Raw genomic sequence first — 15210 nt, 5'->3', positions numbered from 1 at the left:
GTTAAATCTTCATCTGTAGCCGGTGAAAAGGCCTTTTAGGAAAGAACTTTTAGGTTTCGTCTTTACTCCAAAAAGAAAATTGCACAAACGTCATATTCTGTAATTGTCAAGAAATATAGTCTTATTGCTCCGAGATAGTAAAAGACATTAAAATAATATTAGTTTGTGATATTGAGTAAAGTTTTGATATTGTATACTTACGAATACACCACCTGATTGAACTACTCCTTGTTACAAATAAAAAATACAAAAACTACAGACAGTTGACCCGGATATGAAAGCTCTCGTCTGCTTCCGGTGCAGAATCGTGCAATTTTGCTTCTGTTTTTACCTCAGTTTAGTTTCAGATTCGGTCTAGACCACTTTACCTCAATTATTTCCTGCCGTCATGTCCCGGGGGTCGAGTGCAGGGTTTGACCGGCACATCACCATCTTCTCCCCGGAGGGAAGGCTCTACCAAGTCGGTCAGTAATAAGAGAACCGAACAGAACCTTAACCTGCTCTGTCATCACTGCCTGCTAGCAGGCTAACAGCAGCTACTCACAAAGCTCAAGGCTGATTAAATATGTCACCACAGGGCAGTGTGGCAAGAAAATAGCTATTATGAAAATTAATTAAATGTATTGAGGCAGTTAATCCGACTTAACGGAGCAACTAATGAGTCATATCATTAAAGCAAAACATTTCAGTTAGCTGCAATTATAGACTAGTAAAAGCTAGCTAATGTATAAAGGGGACTAAATTAAACGTTAGTTCTAGCTTAAGGTCCATACGGCCGCCAGGACCACGCATGCGCATGTGTTTATATGAGTATTGTTTTTATTCTAACAGCATCTCTAAACTTCTTAAAGCAGGGGAGTCTAACATGCACCATGCATTAATGTGCATTAGTCATTTTTTGTTCTTCTGCAGATCCACATCTCACCCTGTCGCTAGCATCCTACTCTGTCACACCAGATCTCTGCATGTCTTCTGTCACTGCATCCATGAATCCTCTCTGTCTTCCTCTTTTCCTCCTGCCTGCTAGCTCCATCTTCAGCATCCTTTGCCCAATGTATCCACTATCTCGCCTCTGTACATGTCCAAACCATCTTAGCATTGCCTCTCTAACTTTGTCACCAAACCACAGTCTGAGCTGTCCCTCTGATGTACTCCTTTTTAATCTTGTCCCTTCTGGGATGAAAATATGAGCATCTCCAGCTCTGCCACCTCCAGCTTGGCCCATTTTTTCAATGCCACGTCTCCAAATTATACATCACAGACAGATAACAAAAAATTCAACAAGTAACTGTAGTTTGGAAACTGAACTACAAGAACTTGAAAACAAAATTTCAAATTAATAGAAAGAAAAACACAAAATCATAATAACTCTAATAAATTATAATGCTTTAATTTGTGTTTCTATTTAAAGGCTAAGTGAAACAAGGAAACTTTGTAAGCAAATGTAAAGAACTGAATAAGATATAACAAATAGTTTCCTCATTCTCTTGTGTGAGTTATAATTGCTTTCAGTTCAATCATGAAGATATGGAAATATTTTGTCAAAAGAATCTGACAGCGATGTGTTAGCACTGAAGAAAGAGAAGAAGCAAAATTTAAAAGAAAATAAGTAAAAGGTGCCTTTCTTTATCGGCACCCCAAAGAGTGATGTATTTGTGACACCAGGAAGTGAAATTTACAGGTCATTAACAATCATCATCAATTTACTGATAAGAAGAACAAGTAGCTAGTTTGTTACCTTTTTAAAATGTTCAGTCATGAAGTTTGTGTATATTTCATTTTGCCTGCCTCTCTTCACTCTTCAGAGTATGCCTTTAAAGCGATAAACCAGGGCGGACTGACCTCTGTGGCTGTCAGAGGGAAGGACTGTGCTGTAGTCGTGACGCAGAAGAAAGTTCCTGTGAGTTTGCGTTTCTTTCGCATTCGTGTGATCCGATTCCTAAAACGACATTTTGATTGGTGTATCGATGGTGGCCCGTGTGGCGAGTTCATCTGTTAGGGGCGCCTGTCTTTGTGTCTTCCTCAGGACAAGCTCCTGGACGCTGCAACAGTCACACACCTGTTCAAAATCACAGAGAACATAGGATGTGTTATGACCGGCATGACTGGTAAGCAGCAGGAAGCTTATTATCTACTCTTATTGTGGGGGACAATGTTAAGCTTTTTTTCTCCAGTCTTCTTTGTTGTTTTTGTATAAAATAATAAGAAAATGGGCTGATTTGGCCCTGATGCAGCCTCCAGTGTATTAGCAGAGTTGTGATTTGGAGTTAAGGTAACAGATATACTCTATATTGCCAAAAGTATTCACTCACCCATTTGAAATCAAGGAATCAAGGTGTTCCAATCACTTCTATGACCACAGTGTAAAAAATCTAGACATGCAGACTGCTTCTGCAAACATTTGTGAAAGAATGAATCGCTCTCAGGAGCTAGTCTTGGTAATATAGTGTAACTGAAGTTGCAATATACTTTCTTCATGATGTTGCAGCTGTACATTTTAGTTATCCTCTTCTTTCCTGCAGACTATTCAGAGTTACTGAGTTACAAATTAAACTTCAAATAATGCAAACTTTTTCAGTGACATGCAGCTAAGCCTGCAGAAGAACACCAAGACATTTCCAGAAACTGCACATAAACACTTGCTTGAAATTTGAGACAGAGTGTATTAAAAAATGTTTTTTCAGTCAACAATAAAGGTTGTAGAACAAAGAAGAGCACATCTAAGTACAGGAAAAAGACAAGACAAACAGTGCTGTATGTGGGTAAACAGATGAGGGTCATGTGAAGCTTACATCTGTTTCTGTTTGTGGGTTTTATTTAAGAAGCGGCGGTGTTTAATATGAAAACTCAGGTCTGTCATTAAAGTGCCAGATTTAGCCACACACACATATATTCATCAATAATCTGTGGCAGGTTTATGGTTTATATAAAAAAAAAACACATTTAAGATGAAACTGCACACAAGCTCGTAAGGACTGAACACTAATAGAATAATAACATAACAGTGGGTAAAAGTCGCATGATGAAATCACACACTAAAGTACAAATGAATGGAAAAAATAATGAAACTGATTATTCCTGGTAAGCAGTGTCTCATCTGACTTATGTTCCACAACAGATGCTTGATGCTGATATATGCAATTAAAACTAAACCACAAAGGTTGTACTGCTTCTTCTCCTGCTCCAGCACATCCTGGAGATTCCCAGTCTCGGGCCCGATGAAACCTTTAAGAGCTACATTCATCTAATCTTGAATCGGCAGTGGCACAGTTGGATGTGTACTTACCCAGAAAAACAATCAACAACACTGTGATCGATCTGCTTGGTAGTAAACGTGCTGTGTAAACACAGAAAATTAGAAAAATTAAAGATACTTTAGTGATCCCACAAGAACAGACATTCAAATAGTGTAATAAAAACAGCATGGTTAGAAGTATGCAAGCCCATAATGAAGGCATTATTATGTTAGGTAGCACAATATTTTATATACAACAGTTATCCATCCATCTTCTTCCACTTATCCAATTCACAGAGAGGGCTTGGAGCCTATCCTAGCGAGAAGTACATCCTGGTCAGGGCGCCAGTCTGTTACAAAGCTCACACAGAGTGACAACCATTCACACTCACATTCAAAGCTAGGGGCAAATTAGAACTACCAGTTAACCTTATCCATGTAACTCCAAAGACTGGTAGATGGCCAACCTCTTGCCGCACACTAAACGATCTGAGCTTCCTCAGAAAGTAGAATCTGCTCATCCCCTTCTTGTGCACAGCATCACTGTTGGTCCTCCAGTACAGTCTGTCACTCAAGTTTACACCAAAGTACCTGTAGCTGTCCACATGATGTTAATGATGTTAAGTCAACCCACATCTCTTTTGTGTTGCTGACATTCAGGAGGAGGATTGACGTCTCTGGCCATAATATTATTAACTGTAATGCAATAATAGCACTGTAGACATGGCATTTTCTCTTTTTCAAAGCTCTAGCAGTCCATGTAAGCACTCAGCCAGGAATATGCTCGAACACACAAGTGTAAGTGCCCACTATGGCGTAGCTCTGTGTTGATTCAACAAAGCTAAGCTGGAAAATAACTAACCTGTAACCTTAAACAGAGGTGGTAGAAGAACTCTTAATCAGAAGGTCCAGAAAGTCCCCACCATGCAGTACTCCCTCCTTAGGTATAGATGTGATCCTGAGCTTATAGCCTTGCCTGTTTCCACTTACAGATTAAAGCTACAATGACTATTCCTAGTAAACAATGTCTCATCTGACTCATCTCATGATCCACAACAAACCCTAGTATTGGAAAAACAATGCTGATATATACAATTAAACTAAGCTTCCTGTTAAGACACCTAGCTCTTAAAAAGGTTGGCAGAAAGCTACCTCTAAGGGCCTGCTACCACTTCTAATGAGACCAACTTACCATATCATACCAGCTGTTAATTTTTTAAAAAGTCAAAGCACTTAAATAATTCTGGCCTCCAGCCCAAGTTACAGCTTCATCTGACCAGACTGATCCTGGATGAGCCCTCAATTTTTACAGAGGGAGACCACATGAGCTGTAACTAAAATGTTTGTATTACACAACTAAACAGAACTGAAACACAAATGAACATAGTCGGATCTCCTGCAGGGAAATGCCTGACCCGAGGGCCGTATCACTTCAAAGTAATTCATTTATTAAAACAAGCCTGTGTCCCATTAGTGAGAGAGTAAATGTTTTAAATGGCAGTTTAAAGTGATGTGAGCTGCTGTGACATGATTTTCTTTCCCTTCCTTCTGTCCAGCTGATGGCAGGTCTCAGGTGCAGCGTGCACGGTACGAGGCGGCTAACTGGATGTACAAGTACGGCTACGAGGTGCCCGTGGACATGCTGTGCAAACGCATGGCCGACATCTCCCAGGTTTACACCCAGAACGCAGAGATGAGACCGCTAGGCTGCTGTACGTAATTTGTGTTAGTGTGTGTGTGTGTTTGCATTTTGATATCACTCCATGTATTAAAACTGAAATTGAAACTTTTTTCAGAGCATTTTCTTAATGTCTGCAAGCTTCAGTTTACACAATGTCTTTGAAATCTGATGCAGAAAGTTGTTAAATTTCTCCTTTTTTTGCGTGTCTAAAAATGTGGTGTGCAATGGGGCGATCGTGGCTCAAGAGTTGGGTGTTCGTCTTGTAATTGGAAGGTTGCCGGTTCGAGCCCCGGCTCCGACAGTCTCGGTCGTTGTGTCCTTGGGCAAGACACGTCACCCGTTGCCCACTGGTGGTGGTCAGAGGGCCCGTTGGCGCCAGTGTCCAGCAGCCTCGCCTCTGTCAGTGCGCCCCAGGGTGGCTGTGGCTACACTGTAGCTTGCCATCACCAGTGTGTGAATGGGTGGATGATTGTGTATAGTGTAAAGCGCTTTGGGGTCCTTAGGACCAAGTAAAACGCTATACAAATACAGACCATTTACCATTTTATATGACTTCTTTCTTTTCTTTTTGTCCTCTCCTGTTTTCATTCCACCCTGCAGGTATGATAGTGATCGGGATTGATGAGGAATTGGGTCCACAGCTGTTCAAGTGCGATCCAGCCGGCTACTACTGCGGCTTCAAGGCCACGGCAGCCGGAGTGAAACAGACAGAGGCCACTAGTTTCCTGGAGAAGAAAGTGAAGAAGAAGCTGGACTGGACTTATGAGCAGACTATAGAGGTAAAATACACCAGAATACACAAAATAATTCCATATTCTTTTCTGTTGCACTGGAATTTTGTCCAAAAACGGCCCGGTAACGATGAAGGCTGCAGGGCGTTTCCACTCTATGGAGTTTCGGGAATGTTGGGGATTTTACAGGATACTTTCTGGACAGCCGAGTAAGGGGAGTTAGGTGATTTTTATTGATGTATCAGGAAATGTGTGTGAATTTTATAGCTGTGACTATGTGGGGTAATTTCAGTGAATTGCTTGGTGTTTTCCAAGCCAGTTGACGTTAGGGAAGGTTGTTGATTTTTGGAAAAAAAATTCAAACAAGCCCTGTTGGAATTAGAAATCAGTCTGTGAATGGTTTCCTGTGGTCTCTGAATCAAAAAGATACTGACTTATTGAAACCCTCTTTAATATGGTAAAGTATTTATGTCAGAGGTGGGTACATGAGAAACTGGGACTGTTGTCTTCCATTAGCTGAACTCAGTTGCCCACCCCTCGTATGTATGTATAATAAATGCATATATAATAACTTTTTTCTTTTACTTTAATTTTCTGTATCATGTTTAAATATGAAGTTCTCCCCTTTGTCTCCAAACAGACGGCTATCTCATGCCTGTCTACTGTTCTGTCCATCGACTTCAAGCCCTCGGAGCTAGAGATCGGAGTCATCACGGCACAAGAGCCCAAATTCAAGTGAGTGTTTTTCTGAAACAAAGCTTCTCGATAGCTTTGAGTAAGAACGTGATCTTGAGTCAGCCACTGCATCAAATTACTTTTGCAGAACGAAGCAGGCCGTTACTGATTAAAAAGTTGAAAGCGTTAAAACACCGGTAATGTGTTGGCTGTGTTGTATTATTGCTAAATAATTTGAGAAAAAGAGGCCGGTGTTGTAATGGAAATTCCCTAAAACTAAAAACAGCCAGAGGTTGAGATCAAAGCAAGGGCTTACATGTGGAGCTTGTTCTCAATATATCCGTATGTGTGTGTTGGCAGAATGAAAAAGTATGACCGTATAACTGTGTGTTTGTGTTCCAGGATTCTGTCAGAGGCCGAGATCGATGCTCACCTGATGACTTTGTCTGAGCGGGAGTGAAGCGGTTTTATAAGAACGGATGATAAACAGTAAAAAGCATCAACACACAAAATGTCTCAGCTGGAAGGAAGATGAAGGAGGAGCTGGTATCATCTTCTTCAAAAAGAGATGAACAGTAACAGATAACCCCACCCCCACCCCTCCATGCTATCTGGTCACAAACAGGACATGATATTATCCACGTACCCAAACCCCCGCCCCCTCCTGTGTTTTCCTTCTGCAGCCAGCTGCTAAATGTCTCAGATCGTGGACGGGACACTCAGATCAGTCCCTGACGTGACACATAAAGTGTGACGTGGCAGCTGATGTGACAGACGGCCGCAGCGCAGCAGCTCAGCCTGAATGACTTCACCTAATGAGTGTGACATGAGCAGATTGGAAGGTGGAGGTGTGGTAACACTACAACTTACAGCACAATACCTCTTAAATGTGGACTCAGTGGTCCTGTAGCTTCACTGTGCTCGGCAGTGCTTCCTGACCATCTTTTCTCAGGGCTACCACTTACATATGTGTCTCTCTTCTTCAGTTTTTAAGCTTTCCCCTCTGCACTGTCTTCAGTTTCAGGATGAAGTTCATGCTCTGTACTCGATGATAACCCAGGGAACAGCTGTGGGAATTCTCCTACAGCAGCAGGTCATTGTCACACCCCTGTTTAAATCTGCTCAGGTCACTAGAAAGCTGGTGTTTTGATCTACCTGCCCTTCTGCTGCAGCTGCTGTACATTTCCACACTTCTATTAAACACACTTTTTATTTAAGACAGGTGTTTGATTCTCTGCGCACATTCATTCCTGTCTGACGGGGCCACGGCTCTTAGCTCTCTCGAAATTACTCGACATAGTGTACAAGTGAGAATGCAAATGTCTGAACAGTCAGCTTCCACAGTAAATGATCTTTACTATGCCTGCTTCCTGATACAAAGGGTGTTACCCATGAAGGTATAGCACAGTTTGTTTACACCCAGTGAGAACTGCACCTAATGCAAACGATTATTGTGCTGCATTCTGCTTTGCATTAATTTGATCGTTTCGCCTAACAACACATCTTCTTTGAAAATGTATTGAATCCACTATTTTCTGATGTCTGGGAGAAATTATTTTAAATAATCACGATCTCTGTGTTTAACAAGATAATTGGGATTGGGATTTATGCCCCAATTGAGCCGACTTTTGCTGTTTATTTCCAGTACTGGAAACGCTCCTGCCGCGGTCAATCGCTTTGCACATATCGCAACCTATGTGCCCACTCAACAGCGCCATTAGACCGAGTACCCTCACGCTTACAATGCCCACTGCTGTCTGTGTGTTAAGTCTCATGATCAGCCTTTTGTGGGTACAAAGTAAACAAGCACTGAGGCACCGTTTACTCTGGTTAGGCCGAAAATGGAGCAAAGTTCAGGCAAAAGAACATGTGAGATGATCCATAGTCGTTAATATGTTACTGTGTGGTCTGGGTTACTTGCTTTTAAAAAGTGCAGAGCCTAAGCTTGATGTCCACACTGAAACCTTTCTTTCTCTTTACTTTTCTGAAGCGTTCAAGCATCTGTAAGGTGTAGCACGCAACGCGAAAAACACAATATTATACTTTGTGCTCCATGCCAATTATTTAAAAGCTATGGTTAGTGTTTTAAACATAAATCTGCTGATATTTTATGCCGTATGATTACAGATGAGGCTACCCAGCAGAATACCAGTCCATAAAATCAACATTACTACTTTTACTCGAAGTGTACATGGTGAGTAATAATACTCACCATGCATTTTTCATTTGATTGTAGCTATTGATTCATTAATATGCCTATCAGTTTAATATTGATTTTAAAGCGTTGTCTGCTGTTGAGTAGATGTACAGTACATTAAAACTGTACTGGTCCAATTCATTCTCCCTGTTAAGTGATAACACATCTACCCTGTTTCTGTTTCCAGATTTATCCTGCGCTCAATGAGGCTTTTGTCTTTTTAAGAACAGCTCATTCAGTCGTTTTGATGCTAAAATGTTTGTCCTGTTGAGTAAGAATGTGACTTATAGCCTAAATACCCTTTTTTTAATATCTCTTAGCAGAAGTCTTATTCAGTAGAAAACAATTAAACTCTTGTGCAGCATCATTCTTCATGTAATGCTTGTGTATTAAGGTGCAGGGCTGCCCTCTGATGCAGTATTCTGATTTGTTGCAGGCTCCGTGGCCATCTCCTTTAATTAAAGTCCTGGGTTGCCTTGTGGACCAAGGTTTACTATAAACAGTCATGACATGAACTTTAGTTCATTTTTTCTTTTGCGTAAGGGAGGGGAAAATATTTAATGTCTGCTAAAGTATTAAAATGTAAGGTTTAAACACAATTCTGCAGTAATTTAATGACAGTTGATATTTATTTTACATGCAGCTCCCTTCCTTCCCAACTTCTGTCACTTGACTTCGGCATCCTGTTGTTCCTGTTCTTCGGAAGGTGAATGACAAGCAGGAATGTCGCCAATAGCTGAATTGTTCCGTTCCTGGGAATTTCCTGTCCCTTCCCTCTTAGCCACACCCTCCAGAAAAACTTCCTGATTTAAATGACAGGGCAATTGGCCTCATTACACACACAGAAAAATTCCCGAAGCCTCTTATCTCTTCAAACACACATCTAAAAGGAGGAATTCGCAGCTCAATTGACTACCAGTTCCTCATTCAGCGGAAAGGCGTTATCAGCGCTTTCCTGTATTATATGAAAATCAGAAAGGGAAAAAAGAAGTGTCCGGTCAGGAGTGAAGTTGCGCTGTCATGCTTTGATGGGAGCGTTTATACGAGCAGACTCAGTGACGGCAGCAGGAGGCCACGTGGTTACATTCATTTCCCGTGTAATTGCAGATTTTTATTGCCGTCAGGCGCTGCCGATTACAATTACACGCCAGATACGACTACTTCTGATGTCTCTTGTTCACGTATAAAACTATTCCCATCCCAACAAATAACACGGTCACACAGGAGGCTTTCACTGTTAAATATGAGTGTTTTAATTTAATGGAGTGTGCTGAACCCATTTGCTGTCTCACATATACAACCTGCTCAACTGTACACATTCACAGCTTCCATAAAAAATACATCTTTGTATACACAGCATTTACACTATCATACAGCAGAGCTGCTGGAGGAACATCTTCACGTATGTATGGACGTCCACAGAATACAAGCGATCCATCTCGTCATTATGTGTCACATGCGATCATGCATTCGCCGGCAGTCTGTTTAATTCTTCCTGCTCAGCTGCCTGGAAGCGGTCACGTCACCTCGCTGCATCGCCCGACCCCATCGTTGTCATCCACGTCACAGCAGAAGTAAGGAACGTGCCGGGCCCCCCTATCCGTCCATCCTTCACCGTCACAGCCTCTGGTCTCTGTAACTTCCCCCGCCCTCTCGCTTCCTGCTAATGTCCATTCCACTGAATGTCATCGTAATTCACCTGCAGACACATGGGAGGAAATAAAAATGGTCACACACCAACTAGTGACATTTGCACTTCATTTGTGCCAGACCGGCTGTACGATTTTGAAACGTACCTCATCGTCAGAGTTCATGTGTTCCTCTTCGTCACTGTCGTCTGACTCGCTGTCTGGCAGCTCTCTCAGGTCAGGGTGGGTCACAGAGTACAGCTCTTTGTTGATTTCCCAGTTATCCAAACCAATGGTGAGGTGATAGGGGCTGTGGCCCCCGAAGCTCAGGAGGTTTGGGTTCGCTCCTTTTTTCAGCAGCAGTTTGACCAAAAGGAGGTTCTGCTGGTCCACAGCCAGATGGAGCGCGCTGCGACCGTTATGCTGCTCCTGTAAAACAGCAAGGAGGCAAAGGCATTAGTATTAACAAAGAGACTAACAAAGAATTTTTTTTATTTTTTCCATACAGAAGAGGTGTAAGTTACCTTTGCATCAATGTCAGCTCCCAGATCTACCAGTCTCTCCACCAGTGAGAGGAAACCCTGCACTGAAGCCAGGTGGAGGCAGTTTTGACCTGCACAACACAGAAAAGGAAAAGAAAAATTAAAAGTTGATTCCAGAGCGAGACTGCAACAGAAATATTCTTTCCATATTCCTTTGTTATTCTTAGTAATTAGCAAAAATTGCTGGGTGTGGGTTATGAAACACATGCATTCATATCAATGTCCTTTTTTTGGATTTGATTTACTGTCTTTTTTAACCCCCCAAAAATACTGAGTATGCACGGCAGTGCTTAACGGAAAAATGTTTACACAAAAGTCTTAAAGAGAGGTGTCCACCTTTTTTATTTAGACATTAACTACTGCATAATAGATTGGGTTAAGCTCCTCTTGGTCACTTAACTGCAGTCTTCGGGGCTAACTAAAATGTTAGCGTGTCTCAGGCAAGGAAAACATCACTTACCGTTATAGTTGCAGGCAGCCATCGCCGTGTGTAGGTGCTCTGGTCGGCTTTTCTGTGTGATGACGCTGAAGCAGTGCAGGTTACCGTGGCGACAGGCAATGTGGAGAGGCGTGTCTCCATTGTTGTCCACCAGCGTGGGGTCACAGCCGGACACCAGGAGGTTGAGACACACCTCCGGCTGTTTTGTTATTACCGCCAGGTGGAGAGGAGTCTGGAGAGGGACAGGTATTTTAGTAATGTCATGATGGCGGATGCAGGTGGGGGTGGGGTGTTAAGAGCTGTATTGTGCATACCTGTCTCAGGTCATTCTGTCTGTTGAGGAAGTCTGTGTTTTTAGACTGGTCGATCATGGTTTTGATGAATTCTTTGGCCTCATGGATGATTGCCAAGTGGAGCAGCCTGCAGAGACATAAAAACAAAACAATTTAAGTAACAAACCAAAGATAAAAGCAAATTTTACACAACTTCGTGCCTTTTCGTCTACATCAGATACAGTTACAAAAAAAGTAAAACTATGAAGAAAACACTAATTTTTTTTCATAAATATTTGTAATAATAAATTTACAAGGGGAAAAAAACTTATTTTACACCTAAAGAGAGTAACTTCCTGTGATTACAGTAAAATTGTGTAACTGTAAAACTTAAATGATTGATGTAACAGCTTCAGTTCAGAAGTGTCCCTTTGTTCTCTAACTTGGCTTTTATGCTTTTGTTTGAATTGGTGTAAAATACTATAGTGCTGCATAGAGAGTTACATTTGTTACACAAAAAAGAAAATGCACTCACTCAACAAGAATGGCCAATAGAAACATGTCTTACATAGGGGTGTCATAGTAACTGTTTATCAACGGTAATCCAGGGTTTTTCCAGATTCTTGTGAGGGTGACTTTTCTTACATGTAATCTCTCTTATCTTAACAAGTCTGCATTGTCCAGTTCTTTCTGGTTTACTGATAAACAAAGGTGGACTTTTATTACAAATTTTTTCTTTTTCTTTTGGGGAATGCCATTTTTGGTGGGTACCAATTGCTTTTTTGTGTCTGCTTTTACTTTCAATAATGTGTTTGCAGGAAAATAATTAGAACGTTTAAAATGTATTTTGCCTTTCAGAAAACTTAATTTGAATTATTATATATTATGTGTCATTGCTATACTTTTCTTTGAATTTGTGCAACAAACATAAGTTTTGTACTTGTAAACAAAGGTTAAGCATCTACACTTGCATCACTTTTTTAAAAAAAAAAATACAAACCTATTCCATTTGTCTGTATAATTTTGGCATAAAAGTACTTCCATAAATTTCCGGTACTCTGCTTTGATTATTTAACTTATCTCTGGCCCAGTGTTAATGCGCGAGCAGTAAGCCCATTTAAAACACTAGGAACTATATTCATCTGCGGAGGAACTTTGTGAAAATAAAAGTTAGGTTTCGGGGACTGCTTTGTTATTCCCCTTGAGTTAAATGTCAATAATAACCCGCACGCGCCTCTTCGAGAATCGGGTTTCGCCCCCAGTGTCCGCTCACTGCATTTAAGGTACTTTTTTCACATTTTTCTTTTCATCCTCTTTCACTTCACGGGAACGCGCGTCGGTTGGATTCCTTGGTGACGCGCCCGGGACTTTCCCAATCTGACCCGCGGCCATAATAGATTCCCTCCTGATAATAGCCTTTTGTTTACGTCCAGCAGCGCCGTGTCTGACCACAGGCTGACCCGTTCTTAATAAAACCGGACACTCGTTCGGTGTACTGTTAACACCGCGGTATGGTACCCCTAAAATCCTGGCTACTTAAAAATTAATCCCCCACTCGGGTTAAGGTAGGCCTCACTTGGAGCAGAACTACATTCCCCACAGGAAAGGCATCAAATTACCTCCAAGACCCGAGCTGGGCCTTCTCCTAGCCTCACTGTTGCACCCCCCGAAAATAACTGGTAAACATCCGAGCTCGGTAACCTTATTCCGGGTCAAACTTACGTGTCTCCGTCTTCTGTGATCTGTGTCTGCCACTCGTACAGCTCTCGGGTTGCAGCGGGGAGCTGCTTGTGCTCCGGCGCCTCGCATTCCAGCTGGAGCCGGCGGATCTCGGCGGCCACAGCCTGGTACTCCTCCTCCTTCAGGGAATCCAAACCGCTGTCGAGCCGATCCTCCGTGGCCTGAGCCGTTTTCCCTTCTTTTGAGTCCCGACTGTAATCCATTTGGTTTAATATACTGGTCCTGTGAAGATCCATATTAGTCCGAGGTGCGTTCAGTTGTGTTTTCCGACAGCGCTGCACTGCAGTAAATGCCCTCTGCTCTGTGGCTGCAGCGGGGCGGAGCTAACAGCTAGGTGGGGGATTTCCAGAAAACTGTCACTTAGAATAACACAGCACACAGATTGCTGGCTCCAACAGGGGATTTCTGTTGAGACACATATAAAATACACTAGTCAGTTTGTCACAGAGAGAGCGAAAATACTTCTTTAGGCTGCATGTTGTGCGCATAAATCATACAGCCTTCAGGGCATTTCACATTCCTATAGACTTATTAATTATGTGAGTAATTGGATATGCATGCAACATAAAGTCATTTCTTGGTCATGCACATTGATTAAATCAAAGGTTTTGCACCTCACCAGTGAAACTGCCCAACACCACACATCTTTAGATGTAATTCTTCAAGAAAGGGAAATTTTAGTTGGGCATTTGGTGTTATGAAAATAATGACGATAATAAAAAAAATTAACATGGAGCTCGGGGAAGTGAAGAATATTCAGAGGAAAATCTCAGAAATTCCCAGATTAAAGCAGTTAATTTTCAAGAAAAAGTACTTGTGTATTATCTGAGATTTAAGTGGTAAACTGAGAAAAATATAAATGCGCATTAACCCCCACCCCAAATTTTCTAGGTTTAGAGTGTCACATTTAAGGGGAAAAATTAGAATATTCTGTTTGATTTAGGAGTAAAAACCTGGACATTTTCTGGGATTTAAAGTGGTAAATGTGAGACCACTACACACACACACACACACATATATATATTTGTTAAGAATCCACATGGCTTAAGTTTCCAGTCAGGCTTATTATGACTGCAGTTGGTAAACTCATCAAATTATACTGCAGTCTGACTGAGCAATAAGGAAATGCCAGTGATTTTTGCTCTGAATTACCATCGTACAGTCAGAAACAAGGACTTTGAAGAAGCCCGTTTGTGATTGGGGCCAACAGATTTGACTTCTGTGCATCAGTTTTTGTTGCAAATCCACTGTGTAACGAGAATCATTTTATTCCAGGTTCTTCTTGTATATTTATGTTTTTAATCCTGGATTATTTTTAAGGTTTTTCTCCCTCTTTAAAAAAGCCCCTAATGCACCATCTTGAATGTGTCCCAGATGTTAGAAGCACAGTTTTAAAAGTTTAATATCTTATAGTTGAGTTCAGATCAATGTGTGTTTTTCTCTTGATGCACGCATGCAAACACCTTCAACTGCACCTTCATTAGCATGCTTCTGCTAAACCGCTCGACAGAAGCAGCAGACCTGAAGGAGGGAGTGAGGGAGGGGGGCTGCAGCAGACAGTGGTGGTACAGGAGTTTCCTTCAAAACTTTTGAGTGTGACCGCCCTGTGATTTCACTTCATTTATCATATGGTAACATAGTGTGATGAGCACAAACCAGCACGCATGCTAGCGGAGTTTCCCCAACATCCTCCAATCCTGACCACATGATCAAGTGTTGTTCGTACAGTATACTTTATTCCAAAGTAACACTGACATTTTTTAAGGATACTTCTACTTGTTGTGTAATCCTAATTTTAACGCATACATAGAAAAAAAACCAAGTTTCCTGCAAGCATCGAGGTCAGAGATTACAAGCTTGCGCTAATAACTCTACTTAACATCCTGTTAAGTATTTTTAAACTACTGAGTGATGTGTCTGCAGATGATTTTTTATTTTAAGGCGAATCAAACTTCCACAGACTGCCTCTGTGCCTTCAGTAACTAAGAATGAAATCCCTCCTTCCATTCTCCTGCAGATAAACTGGAAGGACTCCAAGTTCTGGATAAACCCGCGAGACTCAACGAGGCT

At 41.6% G+C, this 15210-nt stretch overlaps 2 protein-coding genes across 2 annotated transcripts; one reads left to right on the top strand and one right to left on the bottom strand.

Annotated features, from left to right (window-relative positions):
- The first annotated feature begins 281 nt into the window (after positions 1-281).
- psma6a (proteasome 20S subunit alpha 6a) lies at positions 282-7539 on the top strand. Its single transcript, XM_084914511.1, has 7 exons — positions 282-464; positions 1806-1900; positions 2027-2108; positions 4792-4947; positions 5517-5695; positions 6288-6382; positions 6725-7539. The coding sequence occupies exons 1-7, from the start codon at positions 389-391 to the stop codon at positions 6780-6782; spliced, it is 741 nt and encodes a 246-aa protein (XP_084770637.1). The 5' UTR covers positions 282-388; the 3' UTR covers positions 6783-7539.
- A 2209-nt stretch (positions 7540-9748) lies between these two features.
- nfkbiab (nuclear factor of kappa light polypeptide gene enhancer in B-cells inhibitor, alpha b) lies at positions 9749-13483 on the bottom strand. The gene is made up of 6 exons (XM_084914510.1): positions 13123-13483; positions 11443-11548; positions 11150-11360; positions 10672-10760; positions 10316-10576; positions 9749-10218 (listed from the first exon to the last, which is right to left on the bottom strand). The coding sequence occupies exons 1-6, from the start codon at positions 13374-13376 to the stop codon at positions 10183-10185; spliced, it is 957 nt and encodes a 318-aa protein (XP_084770636.1). The 5' UTR covers positions 13377-13483; the 3' UTR covers positions 9749-10182.
- Between the last annotated feature and the right edge of the window lie 1727 nt (positions 13484-15210).

The sequence above is a fragment of the Perissodus microlepis genome, chromosome 19, assembly GCF_051167445.1.
Source record: "Perissodus microlepis isolate ML-2025 ecotype Zambia chromosome 19, ASM5116744v1, whole genome shotgun sequence".
Classification (NCBI taxonomy): domain Eukaryota; kingdom Metazoa; phylum Chordata; class Actinopteri; order Cichliformes; family Cichlidae; genus Perissodus; species Perissodus microlepis.
This window is presented reverse-complemented; position numbering and strand designations above follow the sequence as displayed.

Coding starts and splice junctions, on each gene's coding strand:
- psma6a (XM_084914511.1), top strand. CDS start 389: ATGTCCCGGGGGTCGAGTGCAGGGTTTGACCGGCACATCACCATCTTC. Junction 1,901..2,026: donor TGACGCAGAAGAAAGTTCCT/GTGAGTTTGCGT, acceptor TGTCTTCCTCAG/GACAAGCTCCTGGACGCTGC. Junction 4,948..5,516: donor GATGAGACCGCTAGGCTGCT/GTACGTAATTTG, acceptor TCCACCCTGCAG/GTATGATAGTGATCGGGATT.
- nfkbiab (XM_084914510.1), bottom strand. CDS start 13,376: ATGGATCTTCACAGGACCAGTATATTAAACCAAATGGATTACAGTCGG. Junction 11,361..11,442: donor GACAGAATGACCTGAGACAG/GTATGCACAATA, acceptor GTCCCTCTCCAG/ACTCCTCTCCACCTGGCGGT. Junction 10,577..10,671: donor GAGCTGACATTGATGCAAAG/GTAACTTACACC, acceptor GCTGTTTTACAG/GAGCAGCATAACGGTCGCAG.